We start from the raw sequence: 14,039 nt of genomic DNA on the forward strand, positions 1-14,039 counted from the left end.
AAGACTTTTAGTTAAGATAACCTTCCATCTGCAACACTCAGATTATTTATTACGTCCACTTTTAAAACCACAGAGGAGACGTCTTCATCGGGGTCCTCGTGGTTCTGCAGGAGGACACCTGAAGGTTTTGACTGATTAGACTATTTTTATGCACAAATATGAAAATATGTCAGCATGATTCCAACACTGTGGCCTCGATCCTCAGCTGGGAGGGACTCAAACGGTGGTCTTTCTGTGTGGAGTTTGCATGTTTTCGCCATATGCATGGGTTCTCTCTAGCTTCCTCCCGGACATGGTTGTTAGGTTAGGCGACCCTTGATCGGATTAAACGGTGCGAATTATGAATGATTCCAACATTTTGTGGTGAACGGTGTTATCTGTCAGTCAGAAACACACACATTCAGCTACACATTAACTGTTTTTAAGCAGCGAACCAGTTCATCCACAGCAGGTAGTAAACTTGGACCAGTTCTTGGCTCATCTGCTGCTGAACCAGGTTTTCACTCGGTGTCCTGAACAGTTTTTACTGACGTGTCCACGTCTTTTCTCTCACTGTCAAACCAATACGATGATGTTGAAGACCTCCAGCAGGAAGAAGAGCTGGTGGTGGTTCTGGGGGCAGAGAGGAGGAACCAGGGTGTAGAGAAGGCCTCCAGGAGGTGGAGCAGCTTGAAAAGCTTTTCAAACCATGAAAACATGGAACCGTAAAGGGAATCAGCAGTTCCTGTAGTCCGCCAGCAGGAGGCAGCATTTCAGTCGTGATGCTGCAGAGAGGATGTCCTCAGATGTCTAACGGTGATGGAATACAAGAAATGAATGCAGAAGACATTTGCAGAGCAAATCTTTTAATTAATTCTATTGTTTATGTGAAAACAGAAGGAATGTGATGGAAAAAGACTAATTTTTTCAGGAAATTTCAGGTGTTTTCTGTCTAAGCGAAAATACAGATTCATGTAATTCCCATCAGCTATATTCACATGAGAGTTCAAATAAATGAAGATAAATGATCTCTGGTTTCTGCTCCTTCCTGAAGAGGAGGCTGTGGAGGAGGATGATCAGCTCCAGAAGTACTTTTAAAAAGTCTAAAGAAGGGGTAGGCAACTCCAGTCCTTGAGGGCCACAGTCCTGCAAATGTTAGTTTCTCTGCTGCAACACACCTGATTCAAATCAATGGCTAATCAGCAGCCTTGTGCAAAAGTTTGATGTCAAGCTCTGCACAAGTCTGCTGATTAGGTCTGATGTGTGCCAGGTGTGTTGCAGCAGAGAAACTCCTAACATTTGCAGGACTGTGACACTCGAGGACCGGAGTTGCCTACCCCTGATCTAAGGAATATAAATTAATAGATTTTTAAAAAAATTTTAAAAAAACACCTTTAGATTTTTTTTTTTATTAAACATTTTACTCAAAGTTAAAGATAAAGGTGTGTCCTAGTTGTTTGTGGATGGGTATTTATTTAAAAGGTTTTCATTTATTTATCGTTGATTCTTCTATTTCATCATATTGACTGTTTATTCATTTATTATTTATTTGTTTACAACTCAGACGTGATTATTGACTTTGCAGGTGGGCGGAGTTAGTAGTTACGGTCCCTGCCCACGTGACTTTCAGCAGGTCTCCTGCCGTCTCCTAGCAACCCGACACGCTGCGTGACGCCGCTGCGTCCCGGACTGAGCGGAGCCTCTGCAGCGGGGCAGACCCGCCGCTTCTCCCATGGAACCGACCGCAGAGTGAGCCGAGGCGCCGCCATGAACGACCGGTACCACCGGGCGGCCCGGGACGGCTACCTGGACGTCCTGAGGGAGGCGAACCGGAAGGAGCTGAACGCCCCGGACGAGGATGGGATGACGCCGACCTTATGGGCCGCTTACCACGGCAACCTGGAGGCGCTGCGGCTCGTGGTGGGGAGAGGGTGAGTCTTCCAGAGAGGGTCGGGTTAAAACTACTGAGAAAGAGATTTTTATTTTATTTATTTATCTTTTCAAAGAAACCTTTTTTTTCCCCTGCAACTCTTTAAAACTCGCGAGATTCATGTTAAAACTACTTGGAAAGAAATTTTTATTTTATTTTATTTATTTATTTATCTTTTAAAAGAAACCTTTTTCCCTCCATCCCTTTAAAACTCGCGAGATTCATGTTAAAACTACTTGGAAAGAAATTTTTATTTTATTTTATTTATTTATTTATCTTTTAAAAGAAACCTTTTTCCCTGCATCCCTTTAAAACTCGCGAGATTCATGTTAAAACTACTTGGAAAGAAATTTTTATTTTATTTTATTTATTTATTTATCTTTTAAAAGAAACCTTTTTCCCTGCATCCCTTTAAAACGCGCGAGATTCATGTTAAAACTAGGAAAGGAATTTTATTTATTTATTAATTATTTTTTGTTATTTATCTTTTAAAATAAACATTTTCCCCTGCAACGCTTTAAAACTCTTTAATCAGTCTTTCCAGCAACCAGTTTTTTCCAGCTCGTTCTAAATGTGTCTGCAGAAACATCTCCGTCCTCCATCTGCAGGACATGAAGAGCTTTCCATTTGAACAACCTCATTACACAGAAAGGTCACTTCCACATGAATACTTCATAAAGCAGGCATGTTCATGTTTATCATGTTTATTGTCTGTATTTAATGTCCCAGAGGAAGTGTGCAGGCTGTGATGCTAAACGGGTGGAAGATCAGTCTGTGAGCTGCAAGTAAAGGTTTTTAAGGTGCAGATAAACATTTAGAGGAGATAAACAGCCTGGCTGGGGTTACTCATGCAGCTGTTTGCAGGTTTACACCCCAGCAGTGAAGCTGAGAGCAGCTAACAGCAGAAAGGTCAGCGTGATGGATCTAGTGGAAGTAAATCAGCTGCAGACCAGAGAAAAGCAGATTAAAAACAACCGTGATAGAAGCTCATCCACATATTTACTGCAAAATGCTGCAGACTTGATGTGAGTGAATTAGCCTCCAGAGTTTAAATGCACAACTTTTAAAACCACATTTTAGATTTTAAACTAACATGTTTTTTTGTCAGAAGCAGAGAAAACCTGCTTAGAAACCTGCAAAATTACCGTTAAACTGATTTTCTGTCAATTTAATGCAAATATGTTCACTATTTTTTATATTCTTCAGTAAAAAAAAACAAGATCAGTCCAAGTTGATCTGATTCCAGTTCATGGTAAATATTTATATGAACACAAAATCCTGCAAAGCCTCTTTTTTTTGTTTTTTTTTGACAATGCATTGCAATTGTAACTTTAAAATGAAGACTGAATATTTTGTTAATCTCTCTTAAGTATCAGAACTGCAAAAAAAAAGAAAAGAAACATGTTTCTTTAAAATTTTGTATATTTTATAAAATGTGTGTGTGTGTGTGTGTGTGTGTGTGTATTCTGTCCTTCACAAGAAATGGACCAAAAATAAATTTGATATTTAGAAATTAAATTAATATATCCTTAGAAAAACATCTTTTTTTTTTTTTCCTTTTCTTAGCAGGTTTTCGCGTGTTATGGAGGTGAATATGTTCATTTACATAGGATTTTTGCTTTTTCTTTGGGATAAGTCTGTTTGCACAAATTGATTCAAATCATCTGAAAAGAATATTTTAACCCCTTTTATTACTAAGATTTATTTCTAATTAAATAAATAATTCAATTCAATTCAGCTTTATTTATAAAGCGTCAAATCACGGCAATGCCATCTCAAGACGCTTTACAGACAGAGGGGAAAACATAATGAAGGCCAATTCATAACAGCCTATATAAGGAAACCAACAGATTGAGTTGAGTCCAACTCAATCTCCCATCCTGAGCAAGTACACTGGCGACAGTGGGAAGGAAAAAACTCCCTTTTAACAGGAAGGAAACCTCCGGCAGAACCCGGCTCAGGACAGGCAGCCATCTGCCTCTGCTGTGTGGGGGGAAGAGGACAGAAAGACAACAGACAACAGGAACTGCTACTCCCGGCCAGGGAGACCTGCTGAGACAGGAGACATACATGTTAATGATGCAACACTGTTATGGGGGGGGTAAAAGAGAGAGATAAAGAGAAAAAGAAAGAAGCTCAGTGTATCAGGAAATGTCCCTCAGCAGTCTAAACCTATAGCAGCATAACTAAGGGATGCTAACCATCCCTAGCTATAGGACTTCTCAAAAAGATAAGTCTTCAGCCTAGTCTTAAAGGTGGGGAGGGTGTCTGCTTCCCTAACACTAACTGGGAGCTTATTCCATAAGAGAGGGGCATGATAACCAAAGGCTCTGCCTCCTGCTCGGCTCTTTGAGACTCTAGGAACCACAAGTAAGCCTGCAGTCTGCGAACGAAGTACTCTACTTGGTATATAAGGAACAATGAGGTCTTTGATATATAGTGGTGCCTGGTTGTGGAGGGCTTTATATGTAAGGAGAAGTATTTTAAATTCTATTCTAGATTCAACAGGCAGCCAATGAAGAGAGGCTAAAACTGGAGAAATATGATCTCTCCTGCTGGTTCTGGTCAGGACTCTGGCTGCAGAATTCTGGATCAGCTGAAGGCTTTTCAGGGCATATTTAGGACAGCCCAGTAATAGAGAGTTACAGTAATCTAGTCTCGAAGTAACAAAAGCGTGAACCAGTTTTTCTGCATCACTCCGAGACAGAATGTCCCTAATTTTGGCTATATTACGTAAATGAAAGAAGGCTGTTTTAGTAACCTGCTTAATATGTGGGCCAAAGGACAGGTCAGGGTCAAATATTACTCCAAGGTTTCTCACTGTAGCACTGGAAGCTAAAGTAATGCCATCCAGGTTCATTACAACATAAATAAATAAACTTTAAGAATATGGGGAGAATAACAAAAAGAGACAAAATACGATTAGATACTGTTAAATGTTAAATAAATGAAAATGACTGATTTAGATAGAACAAATGTATTTGACATTTGAAGTGTAATTAATGTAGTAAATTTTTTGTTAATTATGCAGATTTTACATCATTAGTTTAGCAATAACTCCTAACCTTTTCATTTTAAGACAGAACGAGGACTTTCAGTTTTGAATTGAACCAGATTGAAACGATAATAAATAAATAGTTAATAGTAAATAAAACATTTAATAAAATAGTTATCAAGTAAAAAATAGGAGAGGCTTTAATTACAGCGCTGCTTTTGGGGAAGTCATGGTGTGCGTAGCAGGAATATAACTTTCTGTTGCTTCTGATTTGATCTGCAAACAGGGATGAAAGCTCTTTAGTTTGTCCTTGTCTTTCACAGCACACAACAAACAAACAATCCTGCAGTCAGTGAACGCATCACCGACCTCATTCAGAGGTCATTTTGCATAAAGAGCGGATAAAAATCCGGGACCACTGCAGAATCATTTCGACGATATGATGATAAAACGATGCATCCAAACAAAGTTCAAGCTGCCAGTTTAATCCAGGCGTCTCCAGCTCTGATCCATCCTGCAGGTTGTAGTGTTTCCCTGCTGCAACACACCTGACCCATTAACAGGCAGGTGCAGAAGATGAAAACAAGAAGCTGGATCAAGTGTGTTGTAGCAGGAAAACACTAAAACCTGCAGATGGGAGCCCTCCAGACCCCTGGGTCAACCAGAACCTCCTGCCTGGGTCAGAAAGCACGGGAAGTTGCTCTGAGAAGTTATTACTTCCTCTGTGTGAGGTCATCACACGTGTTTGTACGTCTGAAATCACTGCATGTTGTCGTTCCGTTACCTGAGTGGAGATTTTATCAGACGATGCAGCAGTTTTAAACATCTGCATCAATATACACTTCACTGGTTTTACACAAACAGCTGTTGGCCATGTGGACGTGTACGTTACGTTACATCCGACTGCACCGTTGGTTCAGATCAGAAAGGGTTCATTTCATGTCATTTTACTCTGACTGTGTTTGTTTTATCAAAGGCCAGAATAAGCCAGACTAATACAGTAAACACATGCTACATGCTAGCAGGGATTGGTGGGTTGTTGTTTTTACCCACCAGGGTAGAACCAGCTTTATGTTGCAGGAGGATGGAAAGTCACCGGGTGTTTCCTAGAGTCTGTCTGCAGAATGTTCTTCCAGCTCTACGTGTGTCAGGAAAGAAGTTTGTTGGAAGGCATCACACTCTGTGGGCATGAGATGATAAACGTCCTGGCTACATAGTAATAATAATTATAATAATGGTTTTTATGGCACTTTGTAATACAACAAAAAAAAATAAAAATAAAATGTAAAAAAATAAAACAATGCTATATATTTAAAATGTCAAACGGCAAAATAAAAATGGTAAAAGTTCCTTTTAATCTTTAAAAGATACTCATATTTGGGAGTAATTTGTCTAGTTGTTGCCTCCCTTTCATGAAGCTGAGAGGTCGTTTCTGACTTAAAAACTTAACCCTAAAGATGAACTAAGTTGTGCTCATATTTATTCATACTTTTCATTCAAGAAGGAAAAAAACAGCTGCCTGTAAAATAAGCTGAAATTAACTAAAGTAATAATAAATAAAAGTTTTATGAAAATCATGACATTATTTTCTAATTCTGGTTCAATAGAAATATTTCTTTTAAAAGCAAACAAATAAGATAATTTATTACATATTACATCAGTCATAAAGTAATATTTAGTTGAAGAATCCTTTCATGTTTCCGCTCCAGTCAGGTGTTTTCTGTTCCTCTCAGTCAGACTTCTGCACCTGTTGACAGGTATTTTGTCCCACTGTTCAACAGAAAAGTCTCTCATTTGTCCAGGACACATTTGTTTTTGTTTTTTTCTTTCTTCAACTCCATTAGATGAAAAAACGGTGTCTTATATTGCTAAATTATATTTTGGCAAATTTTTAGTTATTGTTCCTTTTTTAAGTCTCCAGTTATTTGAGTGACTGTTGTAAATTCAGCTTTTCTTTAATGAAGGGGGATGAAGACATATGAGCACAACTGTATATTTCGTTTACCTTCCAGTTTTCTATTCTGTTCTATTCTCCAGTCATTTAGGAGACGCTTTTATCCAAAGCGATGTACATATGAAAGTTTTAGAAGTTTGGCTCCAGAACTGCCAGAAAAAATCATAAAAAAAAAATAAAAAAAAAAAAAAAAAAAAAAAAAAAAAAAAAAAAAAAAGGATTTATGATTAACTTGGTGGATTCTTGATGCATTTAACCCTTTAAAGCCCGATCCAAGAAAAACTTGAGAAGAAAATTAGATATTTTAAAATCTAAAGTCTTTATTTTAGTCTAAAGTAAAATACGAAAAATAATGAACAATTTATTTTCTTTTATTTGCAGTTTATCCTCGTGATACGTGAAAATCACTGTAGTGTCGGAAGTGTCCACCAGGGGGCAGAAGACAAGCATCAGGTTATGTTTCGCAGGGTTCTGAGCGAAGTTTTGACCATAAAGTGATGCAGAAGGATGAAGGCGTCATGCTTCCACCTTTAGCCGAGGTTTCCACGACATCTGTCCTGCTTTACAGCAACAGTTCCCAGTCAAAGAGTTCACTTCAGTCGTCTATTCTGTCTGATGGGAAACAATAAAGTCTTCACTCACATGACTTTACAATACAATAAAACACTAAAATAAAAATTGCCAAAATAAAAGATTAAATTATTAATGTCAGGATTAAAATCTGCATTCTGAGATTTATTCCTGTCCTATGGCCTCGGTTTAGTTACACGTTCCCGTTCGGTTACCATGACAACTGGTGAATCGCGTTCCCACACATCAGTAGATTTGTGTTTTTGGACTTTCTTTGTGTTTTAATGGAAGTAGACATGAAAAGAAGCTGGCAGAGGATTAAAGTTACAGCATTCTGCAATGAAGTTAGTTTTAATTGATTAAAATTTGGGAGCAGGAGAGGGTTTGGTTGCTCAGCGACCCTCCTGGTGGAGGCTCTTTCTGATTGGCCAGTTTAACCACATGGCATTTAAAAGAAAAGTTCTGGAAACTCCACTTCAGCTGGTGTGTTTCACTCAGAGCTGCAGAAAAGGTTTTAAACTTGTGATATCCTGCTTGATGTCTCTGCGTACGATCTCCGGTTTGTAAAAGAAGAAGCAACACATTCGCCGTCTTGTTGCCGGTAAAGGAATTTGTTATGTAACGGTTGTAGCACATCCAACTTTTATCTTCAGGTGCTCGAGTTTCCGTCTGTGTGACTGAAGTGTGACTCATCCTCTGTGTTACTACAGCGGAACATGTCTCATCCTGGGAACAGGATCTGAGGAGCTAATCTAACATGGACCGTTTGACGCTGATGTGTGATGTAACATCTGCACGGCAGGGGGGGGGCTGAAATCTGGGCTGGTACTGGTGAAGGTGACCCTGATGTGCAGAGTGGTAACCATGCTGCTGGGTGTCCGTGTGAGATGAATAATGCAGCGTCGCCACTGTCATGTTTAACCTGCAGAGTTTCAATTATTGATCAGGGCCCAGCCATGCAGGAGGAGGGAGAACCGCCAGAGGACGGACTGATTTCAAGCTGTGAACACAGTTCATCGCTGCAGGAGCTGGAGGAGGAGGCAGCTCGAGATGGGTGTGGGGTTCAGCTAATTTTACCTCCAGACGGCTGGAAAAAGATGGTCGCCAAACCTCTGATGCTCACGTAGAAGAATTGTATGATTCCTCTAATCAGAAGGAGACTTAAGAGTGGGAAGTATCACCCTGCACCTATTACAGACCTGGAGGAGCACGATCCCCGTCTTCTTCACGCATGGTACCGAAGCAGAGATCCAAAGAGACTCTTTCATATAGAAAGAATATTTATTTTCATATACACAGATTATAGCAGGGAGCAGACCTGGGCCGAAGAACCCCGAGCTGCTCCTAACTCTCCTGTTTCACATAGTCCAGAATCTCCTCTCCTAACACACTGTGAAGGACCGGGCCGAAAAAAAAACAGAGAAGCACAAGGGAAAATACGTCTACATTCCTTTAACAAAAACATCAAAATAAATATTTTAGTGCAATAACTTTGGCCCCAAAAGAGGTCAAAGAAACAAACTTCAACATAGGCCTTAACATAAGGAACTCAAACATGAACTGACCTACTCAACGGACACACAAGGGACACATATATACACTGGCTGATCAGGCCATTTTAACACAAGGGGGGGGACGACAATACAATACACTATACCAACCAAGCGGCAACCTCCTGCAGTTAATAGTGAAGCCTATGTGGAAGTGCATAAACCTGCAGTTCCCCCTTCATCCACTAGGGGCTGCAAAACAGAGCAAATCCCCATAGAATCCCATGTTAGAAAGACCAACTTCACAGCAGGAATAAACATGTTTACAGCAGGAATAAACGCATTTACAGCAGAAATAAACACGTTTACAGCAGGAATAAACGCATTTACAGCAGGAATAAACGCATTTACAGCAGAAATAAACACGTTTACAGCAGGAATAAACGTGTTTACAGCAGGAATAAACGCGTTTACAGCAGGAATAAACGCGTTTACAGCAGGAATAAACGCGTTTACAGCAGGAATTAACGCGTTTACAGCAGGAATTAACGCGTTTACAGCAGGAATAAACATGTTTACAGCCTGGTTCAAACATCCATTTTAGGTTTAATAGGTCAGGTTTACCTTCATGACAATTGTGGGGGGAGTGAATTTTTTTCTAACTCGCCCGTTTTAAAGTAATTTAATCTCAAAATTTGGCATATTTAGGGGCGTGTCCTTTTGATTGACAGGTACCCGATCTCCTGCTTCAAGTCAGAAGAACGTAGAACAACCGCAACTTTTAGCCAGTTAACAACGTGACTTAGCTTTAGCCCGCTTACCTCCATTAGCTGGTTAGCTCCTGTTATCTCCAGGTTAGCTCGGTTAGCTCTTAGCTACAAGCAGGTCGGAGTTCGCTCGATGTCAATCATCCACCATGACGCTCACAGCCCCCCTCTCAGCTCCACCTCTTTGCCCATATTTGTATTTTCCTGGTGAGACAAGATGGTGATGGTAGGAACCGTCCACCGAGCTTCAATTCAGCTCTTCAGAAACCTACGGGTAACGTCACAGAGGCTCCGCCCATCTTTTATATACAGTCTGTGATACCAACTATAACATAAACTTAACTTATCAATAAAGTGTTACATGTAACCTGTTAAGACAATAAACTAACCAATCTGAGATTCCCAAATAATGCAAAACACAACTGACAATCAATCAATAGAAGAACCTAAACCCCTCCTAAAAAGATGGTACGGCCCGATTAGGCCTCAGCCTGATTTAAGGAGCTCCAGAGCAGCCGGGACTCTTTTCTTTGGCAGGTTTGGGAACTCCACCCAGGAACTGGCAGCTCAAAAGAAAAGTATATTAACTGGAAGCAAATTAACAAGGTGACAAAACAAGTTGACTAAATGTGTTAGTCAACCCCCCCCCCCCGTCAACCCAGATAATAAAAAATATAAAAAATGATAGTGGGTTTTTAAAGTGTTTACATAACTAATTGAGGAAAAAAAGAAAGTTACCTGATATTTACAGTGTGGAGGCTCAGGCTGCTATCACACACACACACACACACACACATTTAAATGTAACATTGAAAGTACACACACTTTCCCGGACAGACCATCTCACTCTGAGGATAAACACTCTTGTGACTTCTGGTATTTTGGCAGCTTCCTACTGGAACCAGTTTCATCTGTTCTACGTACTCTCCAAAAGTTCATCTTAACCTTAATTTAACTGTTTTTTTATGCTTTGTGAGCTCAAATACTCCAACTGGATAACTTTAAGTAACTACACTCTCTTCAACTCGCTTTATATTAGATAAATTTGAGGTTATTTGTCCTAAACTGGCAACCAGGACCTGCACCCCCCCCCCCCCCCCAACACATCCACTCTCGGCTGTTTGTTTTTTCAAAGAAAACATAAGAAGTTTGTTAGTTTGAAGCCAGCGAGTTTTGGCCAAATTAAAGTTTTCACGTGACAAAGGAATTCTGGGACGTTGACTTGGGGGGGGGGGGGGGCGGGTCGCGGTGAATTGGCTAACAGTGAACCAGCTGGAAACGTGATGAATCAGGTAGACTGGAAACTGCATTTCTGTATCCTGTAATCTTTTACTCAACCAGTCGTCTCTTCTGTCGCGCAGAGGCGACCCGGACAAATGCGACATCTGGGGGAACACGCCGCTTCACCTGGCAGCTGCCAATGGCCACCACAATTGCCTGTCCTTCCTGGTGGCTTTCGGTGCCAACGTGTGGTGTCTGGACAACGACTACCACACACCGCTGGACATGGCCGCCACCAAGGGCCACATGGACTGCGTCCGCTACCTGGACTCCATCGCCGCCAAGCAGATCACCCTCAACCCAAAGCTGATCAGCAAGCTGAAAGACCGGGCGTTTCGCGCCGCGGAGCGCCGGATCAAAGACTGCGAGAGACTCCAAAAGAGGCACCGGGAACGCATGGAGAGGAAGTTCACCAAGGAGTCGGCGGCTTTCGACAACCTGGATGCCATTAGCTTTTCCAGCTACACCAGCAGCAGCACGCTGAGCCGCAAGTTCAACACGGTCATGTCCAGCACGCCATACTCGCAGGTGGTTGCTCGTTGTTGATGTGGAGGAGAACAGAAATCTGGTGCATGTCCAGATTAGCTCCTGCTCTGCTGGGTTTCAGTCTGTTCAGAACATTTCTGTACGTTTACGCCTCAAATTGTCAGGTTTCTCAGATTAAAAATCTTAAATTTAGTACACATATGCTTTTTTTTTTTTTTTTTTTTTTAAAAAGGTAAGATAATTCTTAGTTTTTCTGCCAGAGAATTCCTCTTGTTTTAAGAGTATTTCACTTGTTTTGGGAAGTCTTGACAAGCCAAATTTTCTTGTTCTTTTGGCAGATAATTTATCTTATTTTAAGCAACATTTACCTCATTTTTCTTTTTTTTTCTTTTTTTTTTTTTTCTTTTTGAGTGTAGAAGACTTTCATTTTCTGGATAATGTCAGGAAAGTTGGTCACAATCTTTAAAAAAAAGTGCATGAACTCTGGATGGAGCTCGCCCGCAGCGATGCTCCTTACAAAACACGGTGAATTCGTAACCGCCTGCACGTCTGACTCTGCTGGAGCAGAAGCTAGCTTATAAAAGGTGCAGGATGTTTTTAATGATGCCTGAAGGAAACTTTGCCCACTCAGGCTTCTAAATGTCTGCTTTCCTCTCAGGCAACCCTGCAGTCGACAGCCAAGGGCAAGGCCAAGATACTGAAGAAGCTGGAGAAGAAGAAACAAGTCGATGGAACCTTCAAGATCTATGAGGATGGGAGGAAAAGCGTGCGCTCGCTGTCTGGCCTGCAGCTCGGCAACGACGTCATGTTCCTCAAACAAGGCACGTACGCCAACCCCAGGGAGCGGTCCCGCCTCAACATCCGAGACATGTTCCCCCGCGACGACGATGACGTCGAGTCCGCCTCCCGTGCCATGAGCGACCCGGGCCTCTATGAGGCTGCGTACTCGGAGATCAGCGCCGACTCCGGCCGCGATTCCCTGTTCACCCGACCGGGACTGGGCACCATGGTGTTCAGGAGGAACTACATGAGCGGAGGCATGTTTGGGGTCGGGGGTCGGAATGAAGAAAGCGTTGCAGGCAGTGAACCTGTGGGCCGTGTGCCGAACGTCCGTTTGCGCGGGCATCTGCCTCGACGCTCCCCCAGCCTCGACGAGGACAGCATCGGCAGCGCCTTGAGTCTGCAGGAGCGAAACCTGCAGGAGCTGCCCTGGGAGGAGGACGACGTCGGCCTGGATGAGGACATGGAGCCCGAGAACAACCCTCTAGAGACCTTTCTGGCCTCGCAGAGCCTCAGCGAGTTCATGCCCATCCTCAGGAGGGAGAAGATCGACCTGGATGCTCTGCTGCTTTGTTCAGATCAGGACCTCACCAGCATCCACATCCCGTTAGGCCCCAGAAAAAAACTGCTAGACGCCTGCAAGAGACGTCTGGACACTTTGGAAGAAGCAGAGACAATTGAAGACACTGACCTTTGACCTCAGTTTTCATATGTTGCTTTAATGGCAAAGCATCACTTTTCGCCTCTTTACCAACCAGTAGGTCCCGTCTTACTTGTGCTGCGTGACGACACAGTTGTGGGGCGTGGAAGAGAGCGAGGACCGCCTTCTGTTGTTCCACCAAACAATGAATTTATCGTCCAGTCTCCAAACTGAGAATAGTCAGAAAACATCCAGTACCAGATGAAATCTGACGTGTGTCCAAACTTTTGACTGGTACATCAGGATTTCTCCTGATCAGACATTTAACTCTGGAAACATCTGTCAAAGTTATCCTTGAAAGGAAAGGCAAAACTTGATAGTCACTGAAATAGTTGGAGACTGAAAAAAGTAATAAATCTAAAACGGAGCTTTAATGAAGTAAAACTTTGCTTTTGAGTTAAACTGAGCTGAAAAGAATCATTTAAAGCAAACAAACAATTGTGGACAAATTGGAGCATTTTTCCGGGAGCAGTGCAGCAAATATCTGCCAAGAGGGGCAGAAGTCTGACCGCGAGTCAGCACACCGTTGTCGCCTCCATTCATATAAACTAGTTTTTAATGAAACAATTTCAAAGCAACATCATGATTGTCATTGAATTTTTATTTATTACTTGAGTCAGGTTTAGCTTATTCAGCTGTTTTTCTCCTGTGATAGGAGGGTGTGAACTCGGGCTGTGACGATATGCTTTTGTCCCAATGAGATTCCAATTTTTTTGGTTGTTGATTTATATTGCGATTCTCACAATTCTTCAATATTGCAATATTGCTGATTTTTGTAGATTAAAAACAAAAAAAAACGCTAAAACTTTTTTACTCATCATTTGACTTGATTTCATTGAGGAAAAACAACACAGTAACCAGACCATCATTCTGATGCTATAATGCCCAAGAAGAAATAAAAAGATCAATAAAAACAATAAAAATTGGCAAAAAATTTTATAATCATTTTTATTTATTCGAAAAAAATATCAATTTTAAAACTGTGAAGCAAAAAACATCCCGATTTTCGATTTTTCAATTAGATTTCCCCCCCTAGTGTGAACACAGCTGGACGGCTGAACTGGTTTTACTGGATGCTCCAGTATACTGGTGAAACGGCGCCATCTA

The 14,039-nt window shown here is 41.4% G+C and overlaps 1 protein-coding gene across 1 annotated transcript; it reads left to right on the top strand.

Moving 5' to 3' along the window:
* Positions 1-1,746: 1,746 nt before the first annotated feature.
* On the top strand, positions 1,747-12,929 carry LOC306771345 (pre-mRNA splicing regulator USH1G-like; the record flags this gene model as incomplete). The annotated part of the gene is made up of 3 exons (XM_079260511.1): positions 1,747-1,910; positions 11,047-11,494; positions 12,111-12,929. 3 exons carry the CDS (start codon positions 1,747-1,749, stop codon positions 12,927-12,929), a joined length of 1,431 nt encoding a protein of 476 aa, XP_079116637.1.
* Positions 12,930-14,039: the final 1,110 nt, after the last annotated feature.

This window comes from Telmatherina bonti (assembly GCF_933228915.1).
Source record: "Telmatherina bonti genome assembly, chromosome: 21".
NCBI classification, from domain to species: Eukaryota; Metazoa; Chordata; class Actinopteri; order Atheriniformes; family Telmatherinidae; genus Telmatherina; species Telmatherina bonti.